Source organism: Moschus berezovskii, chromosome 27 (assembly GCF_049115385.1).
Source record: "Moschus berezovskii isolate FMDL1 chromosome 27, NW_MosBer_1.0, whole genome shotgun sequence".
In the NCBI taxonomy this organism is placed as follows: domain Eukaryota; kingdom Metazoa; phylum Chordata; class Mammalia; order Artiodactyla; family Moschidae; genus Moschus; species Moschus berezovskii.
The window spans coordinates 41,780,597-41,797,560 of NC_142486.1; the positions used below are offsets into that span (position 1 = coordinate 41,780,597).

General features: G+C 62.2%; 1 protein-coding gene across 4 annotated transcripts; it reads right to left on the reverse strand.

Annotated features, from left to right (window-relative positions):
* Window positions 1-4,450: 4,450 nt before the first annotated feature.
* PIGQ (phosphatidylinositol glycan anchor biosynthesis class Q) lies at window positions 4,451-16,735 on the reverse strand. 4 transcript variants are annotated; one of them, XM_088833196.1, is made up of 11 exons: window positions 12,964-13,662; window positions 11,270-11,401; window positions 11,071-11,191; window positions 9,587-9,713; window positions 9,259-9,412; window positions 9,037-9,148; window positions 8,645-8,708; window positions 8,390-8,470; window positions 7,771-7,885; window positions 6,416-6,477; window positions 4,451-5,732 (listed from the first exon to the last, which is right to left on the reverse strand). In XM_088833196.1, exons 1-11 carry the CDS (start codon window positions 13,650-13,652, stop codon window positions 5,440-5,442), a joined length of 1,950 nt encoding a protein of 649 aa, XP_088689322.1. In that variant the 5' UTR covers window positions 13,653-13,662; the 3' UTR covers window positions 4,451-5,439. The 4 variants fall into 4 exon arrangements, with proteins under 4 accessions (XP_088689322.1, XP_055265005.1, XP_055265006.1 ...); XM_055409030.2 differs by lacking the exon at window positions 8,645-8,708 and adding an exon at window positions 16,611-16,735 and having other exon boundaries at window positions 5,434-5,732; XM_055409031.2 differs by lacking the exon at window positions 8,645-8,708 and adding an exon at window positions 15,931-16,390 and having other exon boundaries at window positions 5,434-5,732.
* Between the last annotated feature and the right edge of the window lie 229 nt (window positions 16,736-16,964).

Genomic DNA, 16,964 nt, shown 5'->3' on the forward strand with positions numbered 1-16,964 from the left:
AGGTAAACTGCGAACAATACTGAGCTGAGAAGACAAACAAATAGTACAGTTATATCCAGTGTAACTTTAACAGGAATGCTTTAAAATTTTAATTCGTTTCATTCTAGATTTGTGTGTAGAGAAATATAATGTGTGCATAGGATAAAGTCTGGAAGAATGCTTACCAAATGGACAACATGGTTTCCTTTGGGGATGGAGAGAGGTGTTCTCATTGATAACATTTTCCCGAGAACATATTCACACATGACATGTAGTTAACAAAAGTTTAGCATATGGGCTTCCCTAGTGGCTCAGTGGTAAAGAATCCACTTGCCAATGCAGGAGACATGGGTTTAATCCCTGGTCGGGGAAGATTCCACGTGCCACAGAGCAACCAAGCCCATGTGTCACAATTACTGAGCCTGGGAGCCCAAGAGCCTGTGCTCCGCAACAAGAGAGGCCACTTCAGTGAGAAACCCGCACGCCACAACTAGAGAGTAGCTCCCTCTCTGCAACCAGAGAAAAGCCTGCACAGCAACAAAGACCCAGCACAGCCAAAAATAAACAAAAATTTGTTACAATCCCAGCATAAAAGTACCATACAATGCAGCACTTCCTCTCCTAGAGAAATGAAAACACACTCTTATACAAAAACTAGCATATGAATGGTCACAGCAGCATTACTCACAGTAACCAAAAAGTGGAAACAATTCAGACATCCATCAGCAAATCAACAGATAAAAATGTGGCGTATGCACACAACAGATTTTCATTCGTTAAAAGGAATCAAGTGCTGATGGCTGCTACATTTATATAAAACATCCAGAATAGGCAAATCCACAGAAAGTAATCAGTGGTTGCCAGGACCTGAGGGAGGGGGAACAGTGAGTGCCTGCTTACTGGGCACAATGTCTCTTTGGGATGATGAAAATGTTCTAACAGTGGTGATGGTTATACTATTTGGTAAAGCTATTAAAAATCCAGTGACTGTAGGGACTTCCCTGGTGGTCCAGTGACAAGGACTCTGCGCTCCAATGCAGAGGGCCTGGGTTCAATCCCTGGTCAGGGAACTAGGTCCCACATGCTACAACTAAGATCCAGCGCAGTCAAATACAAATATTTTGTATAACTCAAGAATTGTACACTTGAAATGGGTGAATTTTGCAGTAGGTAAAGTATGCCTTAATAAAGACATTGAAAACAATAAGTCAATGGAAAGGACCCAAGCTGGCAGAGGCCACGTGTGTTGGGGCTCCCTAAAGAGATTGCATGCAGACGGGACAAGCATGCCAGCACAGCAACTAGGCCCTGAGGACAGCTCAACTGGCACGTGTCCAGGAGGTGAACAAGAGGGCACCAGGAATTCTTCCTAGCGGGTCACCGAGCCCGGGCCATTCTCCAGCAGTAGGTAGTCTTCATAGGGAGCAGACCTCTGAGTGGCAGGGGCACAACTGAGTGACCACCCCCTACAAGCTGCAGATAACCTGCAGTGAGCTGTGTGGACTCTGCTATTTCACTTTGGTGGGGCACCTGGGGAGGCCTCCTAAGGAGGCCTGGTCACTCTTTTGGGTGCACAGCAGCACCTGGTGAGCACTGGGCCCTTTCTCACCTGCCTGCAGGGAGAGGCTCTTGGTACCTCCTAGCTCTGGGGCACTCGTGAGCAGGGGGCTGGGCAGGGCCACCCGGTTCATTCATAATCCACAGAGTGGCCATAGCCTGGATGCTGGCCCATGGCAGATAAGGCCGCCAGCGTGCCAAGACAGGGCACATCCTCCCACAACAGTGTTCGCAGAAATGCCAGCCAGTGGGTGGAGTCTCATTCCTCAGCTGGCGGGGCTGGGGAGCCACAGCCAAGCCAAGCCTCTCCTGCAGAGGTCACTGCACCAACCCTGGAGCCCATCTCTGCCTGGCCTTGCCTTCTTCCTGCTTGGAAGTCACTCCTCACTGGTGGTGACATTTCTTTCTGAGTCTGAGGCTGCTTGGAAGTGATGATGGGTGAGAAACTGTTATCCCACTTTGAAGAGAATTTTAAGTCAAAATCACCCTTTGTACCTCAGGACTGGGGGCCCCTGCTCCCTGGTTTTCCATTACCCAGGACGGAGCGAGGCCACTGGGTCCTTACCAGCACAGCCTGTGCAGCAGGCACAGCCACCTGAGACCTGTCCGTGGAGTCCAGTCCTGAGAGAAAGAGCAGCAGCAGCCTCCCAGGTGCCTCCTGTCCTGCGGACTTAGCAGTTTCCAGCGCCGCTGTCCTCTCTGGCCTCAGGGCAGAAGGTCTCGGCAAGAACCCACAGGGTCTGGAGCCTGAGGGGGGGGCAGCCCAGATGAGGGAGGGATGGTGGAGGGGTGCCCTTCCCTTAGCCCAGCAGGCCCTGTGGGTGGAGGAACTGGCCTCCACATAGCTCGTGCCTTTCTGCCGGGATGAACTTTGAGGAGCCTGAGGCCAAAGACACAGCAGCCCAGAACAGCCCCCCGCTCATAAGTCCTGCATCAGTCCCACAAGGCACCCAGGTGCTAGGTGATCAAGGATCACTCTGGGCCCCTCTGGTGAAGAGCCTGATGGTGTCCCCTGCCGTTCCCCCATCCACTGGCTGGGGCCAGGATGGAAGCCAAGCCCCCAGACCCAGCCTCTGTCCAGAAAGGGGAACAAAGAAGTGGTCTGGGGCGTCTACCCCTCCCCACTGAGTAGGGCCTGGGGTCCACCCATGGGGTGAGTCACACAAGTGACTGGCAAGTCACACAAGTGACTGAGTGGCCCGCTGGTTACTCAGCTCCCAGCCCCAGGCCTGGGTGGAGGGCACTGGAGCATGTGCTTGCCCAGCAAGAACCAGCGGGGGACGCTGCAACCAGTGGGCCAGAGTGGGAGGAGGGATGGGACCGGGGGCCGTGTAGCTCTGTACTGATCACTGTCATGTGGAAGGGAAAGCAGCTTGCAGAGGCGGCCCTGGTGTGTCAGGCTGCCATCACAGGGATGGGCAGACACAGTGTTCCTCCCAAGGCGATGCCCGAGGTCACAGTGGCATTTGCGTGTTCCCACCAAGAGCACAGGAGCTGAAGCCCAGGATCATCAGACCAAACCCACGTAGGAACAGGCTACCAAGTGACTGGCGGGATCTTAAGGACCCCGGTGCTGGGACAGGCAGAGAGGAGCTGGGGACGCGTGGGGGCAAAGGGAGCGCGGGAAGCGGTGGCCCTGCCCCTCTCAAGTCGCCCTTTCCCTCACCGTGCCCTGAGTACACAGGTCAGGCCTTGGCCTCACAAGATAGGAGGCACACTGGGCCTTTCAGGGCACAGGTAGGGGCAACTGATGATCAGAGTATGAGCTCAACGAAGCGGCCACAGCAAGCTGGTGGCCACGGGGATCTGGTGACGGGCGCGAAGTGGCATGCCGCCTGTCTCCCGGTGAGAAGTCACAGCGGAAAGGCACCGTGCGGCTCAGGCCGCCTGCTTCATCAGCTGGCCGTCCCTCTCTGAGCCCGTCTCTGCAGCAGAAGAGCCCTGGGCCCTTCTCTGTGGGCGGCCGTTAAGACTTGTCAGGAAGGTAGCAGCCCCAGATGAAAGAGGACTTGTTCATTTCTCAGAGCACCCTGAGTTGTATGTAGCACAAAGCCCTACCAGGTCAGCATAGTAGAAGCGGTCAGAGCCCTGGGGTGGGGTGGGGGCCACTGATGAGAGCCATAGTGGTCCAGAGACCAGACAGGATGGGAGCAGCATGCCTCGGCGGCTGCCAGTGGCCAGTATCCCTCTGCCAGCTCTGGTGCCAGGCCTGGCCCTTAGGAGACAGGCAGGCAGTCCTGCACCCAGAATGAGTGACAGCTGCATGACAAGGCCGGGAACGTGGCTACCGCTGCCCAGAGGGCTGAGCACAGCAGAGAATTCAGCAGGAGGTGAGGCAGGCCCCCGGTGCTGTTTCTGAAGGCGGAGACCCTTCTCAGCAGAACATGGGGTGTGGTCCTGCCTGCCAGGCCCCACGTGGGTCCTCTGCTGACCCCGGTGGAGAGGCTGGCCTGGCAGTTGCCAAGTGGCCTCTTCAGGCTTCTACCCTTTCCCCCACAGCCCGGATAGCAGGCTCAGGGCAGCCACCCGCGGGCCCTGGAGGCTGTAGGATGGAAAAGTCCATCAGGAAGTACCCCTTCCGTGTGTGGAGTCCCAGGTCTCAGGCAACAACATGCTTATCAGAGCTCACCCACTCACCCAGAGGTCTGCACCCCGGGCCTGTGTCCTGCTCTGGGAGCCCCTCACACCAGGGCAAGGCCCAAACTAGTTAGCAAGTGGCCCTGGGTCCATCCATCCACGCCAGGACATCTTCAAGGTGCTACACACCCAGCCCCCAGATCTGCTGAGGCCTGCGGAGTGCCCACTGCCCCCCAGCTTGGTCGTTGTCTTAGGACAGACAGCGGGGGCCCCCACCCCAGGAGAAGGGGCACCTCCCCAGACCCATTGCTCAAGTGCTGATGAAGGCACAGTGGCGTACTCCAAACACATTGGAAGCTTTATTGTCCCAGCAGAAAAGACAGAGCCAGGACTCTGGGCTGTGGGGATGCGCCCAGGCCTCCCCCCCAGGGGAGCATGGGTGTCAGGTGGGCAGTCCCAAGTGCCTGGGTAGATGGGGGCACAGCCCCACCGCCTGCTGCACGCACGTCTCCACCTTCACGATGACACGCTGTATGTGACGCCACCGCCTCTTGAGGCTCCCCGCCCCTGGGACTCTGGGCTCACACCCACACCCAGATCCTGCCTATGGCTGCCAGGCAGGTACAGACCAGCGCTGGGACCCCTGCCTGGGGGCTGCCTGCCCTTGCCACAAGCCAGTGACAGAATGGAAGATATGGCCAACAAGCCTGTTCCTACAGGGAGCAGGGCGGGAATGGGCAGCCAGGTGGGTGGGTCCCTGCTGCCAGCAGGGGCACCCGCTGTGGCCTGGCTTCACTGAGAGACACCCAGAGGTCCGTGGGCAGCTCCTGCTGCAGAGCAGTCTCCCCAGAAGTGTCGACAGGAAGCCCCGTGTGACTTGGTGCCGGGGCGCTGCTGCCCAGCTTCTTGGAACGGCTGAACCGGGCTGGGGGTCGGCAGTGGCTTGGACCCCCCAGAGTGGCTGGCTTCTGCCCCACTGAGACAAGCTGGAAGGCACTGGGGACCCCAGAGGGCAGACCCAGGGAAGGAGACGCTTGGGGGCCACAGTCTCAAGGTTACTTGACTGTACCCTGGGAAGGGCCACCCCACCCATGACAGGGCAGGGTGCAGGGGAGCAGCCAGGAAGACCTGCTGGCCCACCCCACTGGGAATGGGCAAAGCAGGCAGAGGAAGGGCTCTGCACACCCGTCCGGGTCTGGGGCAGGCCCAGGGGCTGGTGGGACCAGGTGAACTGTGCCATCACAACAGGTCAGCAGGGGGCCCCGAGGCAGAGCTGATGATGCTAAAGCTGGGCACTGGCCTGGCTGACTGCGCACATCCCCCTGCTCACCACCCCCAGGACCAGAGTTGGGCGGAGATGCGATGGGCGGGGCCTGCAGAGGCCCCGACAACCAGGGGCAGCAAGAGGTGTGTGCTGGCCTGACACCTGGCAGGTGGCGGTGCGAGGCAGGCCGGGGGCCAGGCCCTCAGTCCTGCTTGTCCCCTCTCTGTCTCCAGGGGTAGATGAGCTCCCCGAAGAACAGCTTGCGGCACAGGGAACCCCACGAATGCTTGGGGGGGCAGCCACAGCTGGGGAGGCGGTAGGTGCGCACCACGTGGCGGAAGGGCAGGGGGTTTATCTGGAAGCACAAGTGCAGTGATCAGCCGGGTCGCGGTGCCCAACCCCCGGGGCTCCTGCTCCAGGCCTCTCAGGCTGTCCTGGGGGTCCCTGGGCTGCACAACCGCAGGGCAGGGCCGGCTCCGAGCCAGACATGCTTTGTTTGGGCACATGGGTCGGGGCGGGCAGCTTGGGAGGCAGGCACCGGCCTCAGTCAGCAGTGCTCTGCTCTGGCCTGGCTGCGAGGGCTCATAGGTGCCTCCCCAGAAAACTACATAGGCTCTTCAGCCTCTGAACTCTCCTCTCAGGCTAGCCTGGCTGCCTGCAGCTGACAGGGGCTTCTGCGCCTCCAACAACTGGTCCACAGCCCCAGCAGGACAGGCCCCCACCCAACAGGGCCGGCTTGTGCCAAGTCTCTGCTATTCTGCATGGAGACAGAGCCCCGGCCAGGGCAGGAGACAGGGACGCAGGCCGGAGCCTGGGTGCCCCAGGGTGTCTGGCACACCACAGGGATTCCACGCTGGGGAAGGGCCCAGGCAAAAGGGGTGTCACAGCACCCAAAGGCCTTGGGGGTGGGGGAGTCTCCTTAGGGCTCCTGAGGCCCCTCACCAGGGGGGCAGAGAACACGCCCCAGAACAGGGGGCCTCACGGTGGGCAGGGCGCCTGTCCATGGGCAGCAACACGAGGGCCGCAGACAGGCCTTACCTGCATCAGGAGGCGCAGCGGCCGGCCGGCCTCGTGTTCCAGGACCCGGAACTTCACGCCGGCTGAGAGGAGAGCGAGGCCCGGTGAGGAAGGGCAGCCCCCACAGTGCGCCCTTCGGAGGGCTGCTGGCTGTGGGCAGCAGCTGCCTCTCCAGTCCCGTCCACCATCCGCCCCTCACCAGAGCTCCGGCAGAACCGCACTGAGACCAAAGCCCAGGGTCTGCAGACAGAGAACAGCCAGCAGGCTGTGCTGCTCTGTGAGCAGGACAGGGGTTTTCCAGAGTGGACAAGGCACCCGCTGGGTGGTAGGCACCCTGCTCATCTCAGTGCCTCCCAGCACGGATGACTCGGGGACCCACCACACTCTGGCCTGCAGTGTAGGCTCCCACGCATGGGGATCCCGAAGCTGGAAGGTTCTTAAAAGGAGAAATAAGAGCTAATTATCAATTGACAAAGAGGCCCCAAGGCAACGCAATGGAAAGAAGAGGCGGCATCTGCGGCCTTTCCTGTGAAGCTAAAAGGACTGTACTGGTCTGAGCACGGGTGGGGACAGGGAGGTGCCGGGTCCAGGGGCTGAGGTGTGGTAGGGACTGGGGGAGCCTGGGTCACCTGGGGGTCAGCAGAGGAAGCTCTTGGAAAGAGGGTTTGAGGACATCCGGTGGGCAGACTCAAGGCCCAAAGGCCACAAACACGGACATTCGTGTCTCCTGACTCAAACGGCTGCAAGCAACCAGTACGAGCTCTGGGGTGGGCTGAGCTGCTGGCTGAAAACCGGCCCAGGGCCTACCGGGCACACTAGTCACCCGGGAGCCATGCCAGGAACCCCCAGGTCCCCTAACTGTTCAAAGACCCTGCACTGGGTGACCACAACTCTGACCCGTCAGGTCGGGCCTCCCTTAGGCCTACAGTGGGGACGGCCTCCCGTCAGGGGCATCTGGCCAACCTGTGGCTGGTGTCAGTGTGCAGACAGGGGCCTCTGCCTGCAGGGGGGCCAGTGAGGGCGGCTGGGCTGGCCAGCGTGGCCCCAGAAGGCAGCATTGTTCTGGGGGCAGCCCCCAGTGGAGGGGCGCCAGAAGGCACACACCCTCATAGCCACAGGGGACACGTCTCTCTTCTGAGCCACACACAGGCGCTGCCCACAATACACAGCAGATACGCTTCCAAGCAAACTGCACACTCATCACAGGAAAGGCTCAGGAGGCAGGAGGGCTGCACGTGTGGCCTCTGAACCTGAAGGTGGGGCTCCCCACTGCAGCTCATGCCCCGGAACCAGGGCCCTGTGTTCACTGCCCGCCCACCGCACACGCGCCGCGGCTTCTAGGGCCCCTGGGCGTGCTCCCCAGCACGCAGACCTACCCGCAAGCCTGTAGGGCCGGCACAGCCGGAGGCCGAGTGAGTACAGCGGCAGCGAGTTGATGAGGTCCACGAGCAGATGGACCAGGCCTTGCACAGTGACCACCAGGAGCCGGAGCTGCAGCACAGACAGTGCTCAGGGCCTTGGGCCTGGGGCCGTGGCCAGAGCCATGCTGCACATGCCTGAGCTGAGCAGCCTGACGGGTCTCTGGGGGGGGCAAGGGCCCATCTCTGAACCTGAGGCCTGAGCACAGGAGACAGGAAATCCCCTCCCGCTCGGTCAGAAGGCGGGACACTCCAACCCAGGGACACACGCCACTGGCCCCTCGGCCCGGCCCCTCGGGTACCACGCCCCTCCTGCTGGCCATACTCCGCCCCCCCCGCACCAGAGACCCCTGCCCTCCATGCATCCAGCGGCATGTCCTGGGGCAGTAGGGGGTGGTATCCCCCAGGGTGGACCCCTGCCTGCTCCAGGGCCCAGTACACAGAGTCCAGAACAGCCACCCTCTGTTGTGGCCGGCACGGGTGGGTGGCCTGCCTACAGCTGCTTGCTGGCAGCAGAGCCGGCAGTCACCACTCTGAGCACTGGGAGCCAGGCCCCTGGATGCGGCACTTGGCTCACCAGGGTGAACACCAGGTAGTACAGGGCCGTGGTTGGCAGCAGGAAAATCAGGATGGTGAAGAGCAAGGTTCCGATGAACAGCTACAAGGAGAAAGGACGCCAACATCAGCGGCAGCAAGAGCCCCATGCTGGGGGCGCCCCCGCCTGCACTGACCACAGCCCCTCCACCCATCCAGAGATGAAGCGCCCATTAGCTGCCTGACGCCACTCGGGACAGCCCTCTCCAGTCCTGGGAGGGACGTCTGCCCTCCAGACCTGGTGACACAAGGGCAGAGAATGGGTAGAGACAGGACCAGCTGAGAGATGTGCAGCCCACACACTAGACAGGAGGGGAGTGAAAATTAGGCAGGAAAAGAATGCCCTGGAGAGCAGCACTCAGGGTCCCCGTGGCAGGTGTGGACAAGCTACCAGGACAAGCCAGGCCCTGTGCACGCTCACTGCCAGCGCCTGCCACCCTGCAGCCTCCCGGAGCAGGGTCTATTCCCGCCTGCAGCGAGTGCTGCCCCGTCGGGGCCCCACGTACACCCTGCCCCTTGCAGCTCCCTGCACCCCCAGGGCCTGCGGAGCAGGAGTGAGGCTGCCCCTCGTGATGCCCAAGCCACTGCACGTGCTGGCGCAGGCCGAAGGCTGGTTGGACGAACTGGTACCTGGTCCAAGTCGTAGGAGCAGGAGTCCACGCGCTGGCGCAGGACGTTCCACTTCTTCCCTCGGAACAGGCGCCACAGTGAGGACAGGCCGTGGATCTTCAGGCAGTAGAGTCTGCAGACCACTGCCGTCAGGGTGGGGGCTGCTCCATGCCCACCCGGCCCAGGAGCCTGTCTGCGCCCAGGGCTGCACGCGCCAGCCCGCAGGGTGGGGCACACACCCACCTGGCGCCGTAGACATAGAAGCAGTAGATGTGGAAGGTCAGGAGGGAAATGATGTCTGACAGGATGGACAGGGCGACCGTCAGGCCCAGGCAGGCCGAGAGACCCAAGTGCCACAGGATGTGCTCGATGAAGGGGGACATGAGGTGGATGTAGCCTGGTGGGACAGGGTCAGCCTTGAGGGGTGCCCGGGGTCCTGCAGCCCAAGGCGTGGCCCGGCTCCACACACAGGGTGCTAGGCCAACAGGAAACAGAAGCCAAGGGGTCCCAATGCCCCCTCGGCTGGGCCTCTGTCCCTGGGGCCCGCACCGCGGGGCTGGCAGGCACTCACTGATCCACAGGTGGATGTGATACAGGAAGAAGCGGCCCAGCACCTGGTCCAGCGCCCGGTTCATCTTGAGCCCGGCGGGCGCACCCATCAACCACTGCAGCAGGTGCTGGAGTTCCTCAGCCACACGCTGCAAAGATGGGGGTGTCACCCGGAGACCCTACATGAGCCTGAGGGGGTCAAGCCCATCAGGGGCCCACAAGCTGGGCGGGGGCGGGGTGGCTGGAGGGTCCCACGGAGGGAAGAATGACAAGGGGTAAGGGTCTGGCATGGGGCCTCACAAGGAGCAAGTAAGCCAACCCCCGTCCCGGCCGCCCCAGCAGGAGCGCGGTGCCAGTGCAGCGGGCAGGCCCTCAGGCCTGGGCCTCAGCACCCACGGGGGCCACAGGCACACTGTCCCTGCCCTGTCTGCCAGCCCCTCCCGCCTGCACGCAGGCCTCTCCCAGCCCTGGGTGACAGCCTCTGCCACGTCTGGGGCAGTGAGAAGGGAACAGAATGTTCTTTATAAATAGAGCTTATTTAATATTTAAAGGGTAAGAGCTTGGCAGCAGGAAGAGGCTTTCATTTTTAAATTAAATATTTATATTTCTGAGCAATTCTGCAGAAAAGAGGCCTAGGAGAAAACTGGCCAAAAGGCAGAGCGGGGATTAAACGGGTGGAGTGGCCGAGCCCCCTCCCAGTCCCCAGGTGCCCCCTCCTTCCTCTTGGGCCAGGCCTCTTAGAAGCTACGGGACTCGGACTGTGGGCTCCTGCCCTGTGCGGTCCTGGTCACCAGCAGTCCCAGTGCCCACCTGTACCTGGAGACTAATGATAGCAGGAGTGGCTGAGCCCACAAGGATGCTGCAGCCAGATCTCAGCAGCTTGACCACGCCCAGGGCCAAGAGGGCCCCAGAGGCCTGGGAGGGGTGCTGAGGGGCTGCCCTAGGCAAAAAGACAAACTCGCGATACAAGTGCAAAGAGGGCAGAGAGGAGGAGGGCTCAGAGGCGGTGTGGACAGACAGTGGGCGGGCAGCCGTGGGCGGGAGAGGAGGCCGGGACCTCTAGCCCTCATCACGGAAGCTGCAAAACGGGCGCCGGGGTCAGGTGGGAGGCTCAGTGCGCCACAGAAAGCAGCCTGGAGGCGCGGGGTCTCCGTGACGCTGGCCTGCTAACTGTGCGCAGGCCTGGGCTGATGGCCAGCGGAGCAGAAACGACCGTGCACAGTGGGGCCACAGGGCACCGGGACCTGGACCTGGCAGGCAGGCGGCACCCCTGCAAAGTCTGGACAGGGGCTCCAGACAGCCACTGTCAGGACGGGAAGGCCAAGGCCAATAGCGCCAAGGTGGCCCAGTTGCAGGGCCCACGTCTACGCAGCCCCATGGGTCCCGCAGGACACAGTGGCTGCGAGGGGACCGGGTGGGCCTGCAGCGAGCTGCTCCTAGGAAGGGCCCGCCCTGCCCCCGGGAAGCAGGTGCTGGAGAGCAGTCAGGGCCCTCCCGCCAACTCACGTCAGCCACGGGGATGAGCGCCTCAGCCAGTTGAGCGAAGCGGTCCTTCCTGTGCAGCCAGGACAGCAGCAGGAGGCCCAGGGCCATGTCGAGCAGCACGGAGACCAGCGTGTTGGCCTTCCTGGAAAAAGGTTCAGCGGGTGAGTGTGCAGGTGGCCACAGGGGTTAGCGGGGGGCAGGGGTCCCGCAGCACCCACACCTCATCAACTGGGCGGGGCCCTCGGCCCTGTGGGCGCTGACGACAAGCATGAGCTGGTCCAGCCGGTGCCTGAGCTGCTCGCAGGTGGACAGCTTGCTCCAGATGAAGGACAGCGGCCATGGCCGGAACACCCTGCGGGGGATGGAGGCAATGGGCCTTCAGGGCCTTGGGTTTTCCTGCACTGGGGCCGCCGTGGCCACGGCCACTACCCCTCAATGTGAAGAGGGAAAAGGCCCTGGTGGCCCCAGACACCTTTGGCCACACTGCTGAACTCTGTGGGCTGTGGACATGGGGGAGGGCCCCAGTGGGCAGCCCAGTGGGGGTTGCAGTCGCTCCTGACTGTCAACTGGGAACACGAGGTGCTGACTCCAGGCACTAAAGCTGAGCACCTGCTGGACGGATGACCGTGTCAAGGGTCAAGCCTAAAAGACTGACCCCTCACGTGCAAAAGCACCACCAGATGCTTCACAGACCTGCAGATGTTGAGGGGACATGTTCTCAAGCAAAGATGAACAAAGTGTCCAATGGCAACTCAGCGCCTGACTCCGGGGCAACCCAGAGCCCTGCTGCTGGCCAGAGGGGCTGACAGGGCACCTGCCAAGTGCAGGGCCACCAAAGGAGCACACTTAGGCCCCCGGGGTTGGGGGAGAGCACGCTCAGGCCCCCAGGGGGAAGGAGGCCTTGACCCTGGAGGTTTAGACTTTGACCCAACTCCCAGAGAGAAATGTGGTCAGCACACCCCCGTCCCACCCAGTGGAAGGCAGGTGATGGGCAGGGTCTCCCCAAGGCCCAGGCCAACCCTGGGCAGCACCCTGGGGCTTCACTCCTGCAGCCACAGCCACACCTAACACTGATGTCCCCCGGCTCCTGATGGCCACCAAGGACTAGCATCTGCCTCTGGGTCTTCAGGACGGGAGGCACGTGAGCAGCTCACAGCCGTCCTTGCATTCTTCAAAAGCCAACAAAAGCAAAGGACCTTCTCTTCCTAAAAGTGCCCCCAGGCAAGGCCAGACACTTTCACATGACTCATTTCAAGGAGTCATGAAGTTCTGGAACCCACTCCGCAGGTCAAGACACTAGCAGCCCCCATAACCTAAGGTGCTGCCCATACACAGCTGCTGGGGTCTCTCTGTGGGGACAGGGCCACGTGCCCCCGGAGCCCCTGGGGAGTCAGCAAGGCCTGTCCCCAGACCTGAGGCCAAACCCCTTGATCTGGGGTGCAGCACGGCTGTTTCGCACCCAGCAGTGCCTCTGGGGGGCTTCTCACAGGGAGAGGGCCCACAGCCGGGAGTGCTCTGGTGAACCCCAAGACCAGCCCCCAGCAGACAGCGAGGGGCTACTGCCCACAGTCTCCCGGGGCGGCTGCTCCTGTAGCGCCAGGGAAAGGGGTGGGCAAGTGCCGGGGGACCAACAGGGGGCCCTGTATTGAACAGTCCAGGTCTCCCCATCACCTAAGTTCCCTGTCGGGGCCTGAGCTGTCTGAGGGTCACCGCGTCCCTTCCCCAGTGGGTCCCACGCAACCACCAAGGCTGCTGGGAAGCCTGACTTTACCCTGAACAAGAGGCACCAGGAGAGCAACCCCCAGCGGGGACAGGGCGCGGGACGAGAGCGGGGCTCGGGGCAGCGTAGGCCTCAGAAGGGCCCGTCTGGCCTCTGTGAGCCTGACCCACCCGCCCCACCCCAGGGACACCTACCGACAGGCGCTGGCAGCGGAGACCAGTGACAGCAGACAGGCCAGCAGCAGGCAGATGGGCCCTGCTGCACGCTTGGCCAGCTCCACGAGGATGCTGGCCTCCACACCCTCCGACTGCCAGTGCGTCAGCCGCACGGGACCCTCATCGAACCGGTCACTTTGGAAGAGCACCTCACTCCGTGCCACTGTGTCAAAGACGGCAGCCAGGCCGCCTGCGCTGGCTGTGGCGTCCCCAGCCTGGCGCTCGGGCAGGGCCGCAGGCGGGTGCAGCTGTGACAGCAGCACCTTGCGCTGGTTGTAGAAGATGAGCATGACCTGGTCCTCGCAGGCAGGGGTGAGGGGGGTGGGACCCTGCCGGCGGGTGGCCTTGCAGCTCCAGGACTTGCTGCCCCTCTCCCGACACAGCTGCAGCCAGGGCTCGTGGGAGAACAGGGCGCCCAGGCCCTCCAGGAAGTGGCCCAGGCTCTCCTCTGGCTCCTGCCGGCGGTGGCACCAGGTGCCCAGCACAGTCACGCCCACCTGGCTGGCCTGCTGCACCTGGGCCAGGAGCTCCTTGACCTGGACAGGGATGAAGGGAAAGTGCACCACAGCCAGGACCACAGCACTGCTCTGCTCCGGGACCCACCGTCCCACCAGGAGGCCGCTGTCCGCTGATGCACAGCACGTGGGGAAGAAGGCCTTGAGCACCATGCCGGGGCCGCTGGAAGAGAGGAGGGCTCAGCTCAGAGCCACCGCCACCCCGCGAGGGCCCAGGGTGGCTGCCAGTGCTGGGGAGACAGGCTCTGGCCACAGCTCATGGCTCAGATGACCCTGACAGACACATCCACGTAGCCACTGGGCCCACAGGTGGGGGCGATCCAGCTTCGGGTCTGGTCACGAGGCTGGCGGGGGAGCCCCCAGCTGCCCATCTCCACCCTGGGCTGCAGTGAGCACAGGCCCAGGCCATGCCCACCACCACCCAGAGGCAGGGTCGGGCTTCCCTCCTCCAGACACAAGCACCTGAAACAGGTGGGGTCACACGACCCGCTCAGCGCCACTGACAGCCTACTCGGGGCTGAGCACAGGGCTAAATTTTTGTTTTTAAAGAACTGACTAGTTTTTGACTGCAGCACAAGGGAAAATCTACAATCTCATGAACAATTAAAGTAATTTAAACATCTCAAAGCTTGACTTACTTACTAAGCTAGCAAAAATAAAGATGGACATCTAAACAAATCACTGCTGAGCTGAGGAAAGTCAGGCACGTGTCCACTGCTGGCAGCTGTGAGCCTTGGTGTGGAGGCCCCAGAAGATGCCCGGCACATGTCTGGTGCCCCAGTGAGCCCCTGGGTAGCCTCGATGCTCAGGCTGGGATCCACCGGCCTCCACCCTGCCCCAGCCTCCAGCTGCGTGGGGCCCACCCCTCCCTGGGGCACCACCCTCTTGTCACAGCTGAGCACCTCCCTCAGGACCTTCCCCCACAGGCTTCCCCCACAGAGGTGTGGGTAGGGCTCCCCAGCCCTCCCAGCCTTCATGTGATCCTGGGCAGCAAGAACCTCCCCAGTAAGCTGCGGTTCCTGAGTCCTGCAGGGCTGCGAGCCTCCTCCGGCACAAGAGTCAGCCTGCTGTGGAGCCAACTCTCAGCAGCTCTCCACGTCTCACCCTGGTGGGACTGGCGGGCAGGAGCTTCGCCTTGGTGAGGGCTCACTGGGGCTCTGGCCCCCTCCCAGACACGAACAACCCCACTGTCCGCACAAAGCGCAAAGGAGCGGCCCTGACACACCTGAAGGAGGGACACAGGCCTCCCACTGAGCCTGGCCCTCCAGGCCCCAGGGCTCACCAGGCCCTCGGGGACAGGGGGACAGAGAGGCTGAGGAGGTGTGACTTTGAGGGAGCCCTTTCCTGAGAGTCTGGGGGCTCTGGAGGGGGCCTCACACACCCAGGACTTAACAGGTAACTGAGGCAGCTACTTTCCTCCCCTCCAGGGTGCCCAGAGTGGGCTGGAGGGAGAGGCCTCTCCCACCTGTGGGTTCTGAACGGGTCCCGAGTCCAGCAGCAGCCAGACTCCCAAATGCCCCTCCCTGCAGAGATCAGAGACAGCAGGCAACATGGCGTCTGCAGGGAAACCTGGAGCCCAGAGGCAGCCCCGGGCCAAGTCCCTGTGGCCAATGGCAGGGGCACCAAGGACCGCCCTGTCTCCTGACACCCGTCAAGGGCATCACGAAAGGGACAGAGGCATTCTGCGTGTCAGAGTCCCACCAATGCATGTTGACCACCAACGGGGAGCAGCCAGGACAGCCCAAGCCTATCAGCACCAGCCAGCTGTAACCACCAGGTCAGCCAAATGACAGAATTACGGTTCCCTGCTTGGGGATTCCTCTCACAGGAGCTAAGAAAATTGCCCATAGCTACTGTCAGAAGACAAACACACTTGGCCTAACAGTGAGCAGATGCTCTGGGCAAAAGCTGGTTACACGGTGGGTTCACTTGCAGAAAATTCATCGAGCTGTACACATACGATCTGTGCACTTTGTGTGTTTTCTGATTCATCTACAAAGTTTACCTAAAAAAAAAAGAAAGAAAGGGGAAGAAGAGCTCCTCAAGTCTGAGGAAGGGAGCAGAGGGCAGAGGCTGGTGTTCCCATCTGTGGGGCAGTGAGAAAGAACTCTTAAATTGAGGGGCAAATTTCCACACCCCCCCCCACCTCAGCCTCTGGGAGTGACCAACACAAAGAATTCTGCTCAGATCAGACAGCCAGAAAAAGATGAAAGAGCGAACAATCAATAGCAGAGGTGCAGATGGGAGAAAGCCGGGCAATAACTCGGCACCGTGTGCATCTTTAAAGACTGCGATAAAGACAAGGGCACAAGCCCGGGAAAGCTGCCTGCTACCCAGGACACCAGGTGCCCTGTGACCCAGCCCACCATCCCAGGTCAGGCAACAGTCTGTGGGACACCCCTCTCCACACGACCTGAACTCAACCATCTACCTTGTGAAGCCGGCAGTCTGCTGTCCTCCGCCAGAAGTGATTCAGGGCAAACGACCAGTTATGACTGGCCAGGGACCCCTCACTGCCTAAAACCATCCTCTGGGGAGTCTCCTGATCACTGCCCTTGGTAGCTCACAAGAATTCCTTGTTACTCCTTATGTCTGCGCTTAAAAACAACAAGGATTCTGTTTAAAGAGGGCTTTCCCCCTCTCTTTTCAGAAGAAAGGACACGAATCCAGGGCTCTGGGTTTTGGCCTGTACCGCAGTCAGGGACGACGATAAAGCGCTGATGGCCGGGCCCCTTGACCCTGAATGCCCTTCCACTGGGTCCACGGCGGGACCGGGTGGGGCGGGCCAGAGGGCACCGGCCGGCCGCCCCTCACCCCACAGGGCCGGGCTCCAGACGCCCGCCAGAGCGCCCCCGCGGCCCGCCGCGAACCCGGCGTCGCTGGGCTGGCGCGGTCGCAGCGCCTCCCGTCCCAGGCCCGCCCCGGCCGGCCTCCGGTGGCGCCCCCACTTTACGGCTGAGAAAGCAGGGGCTCCGAAAGGTAAGAGGCCCGCCTCGGCTCCGGAGGCCCCCGGGCTCCCCGGCCGCCGCGGCGGGGCCTGGGCGCACAGCCCGGCGGGCCGGGCCCCCAAAGTCGCGCCCCAAGGCCGCCGGCCTCCCCCGCGGTGCTCACCGGGGCCGCGCACTGGGCCGGCCGGGTCCGGCTGGGGTCAGGGACCGCGTCCGGAGGGCCCAGGCGGGCGGCGGCGCTCCAGGCCCCCAGCCCCGCCGCGGCCGAGCCGCGGGACACGCACCCCATTTCCGCCCGCTCCCGGCGTTGCCGCGCGACGGTCCGCCGCACAGGCGCCCGGGCTGCCCGCTGCCCCCAGCCGGAGCGTTCCGCGCACGCTACGTTCCGGTCTCGGAGCCGGCGGCCCGCCTGCGCAGTGCCCCCGGCCCTCCCGCGGCCTTGTCTTCCCACACTCTGTGCACAACGGCCTTGTCCCCGTCGCAGCGCTTCTGTCCCCCTCAGTCTACCTACAGTGTC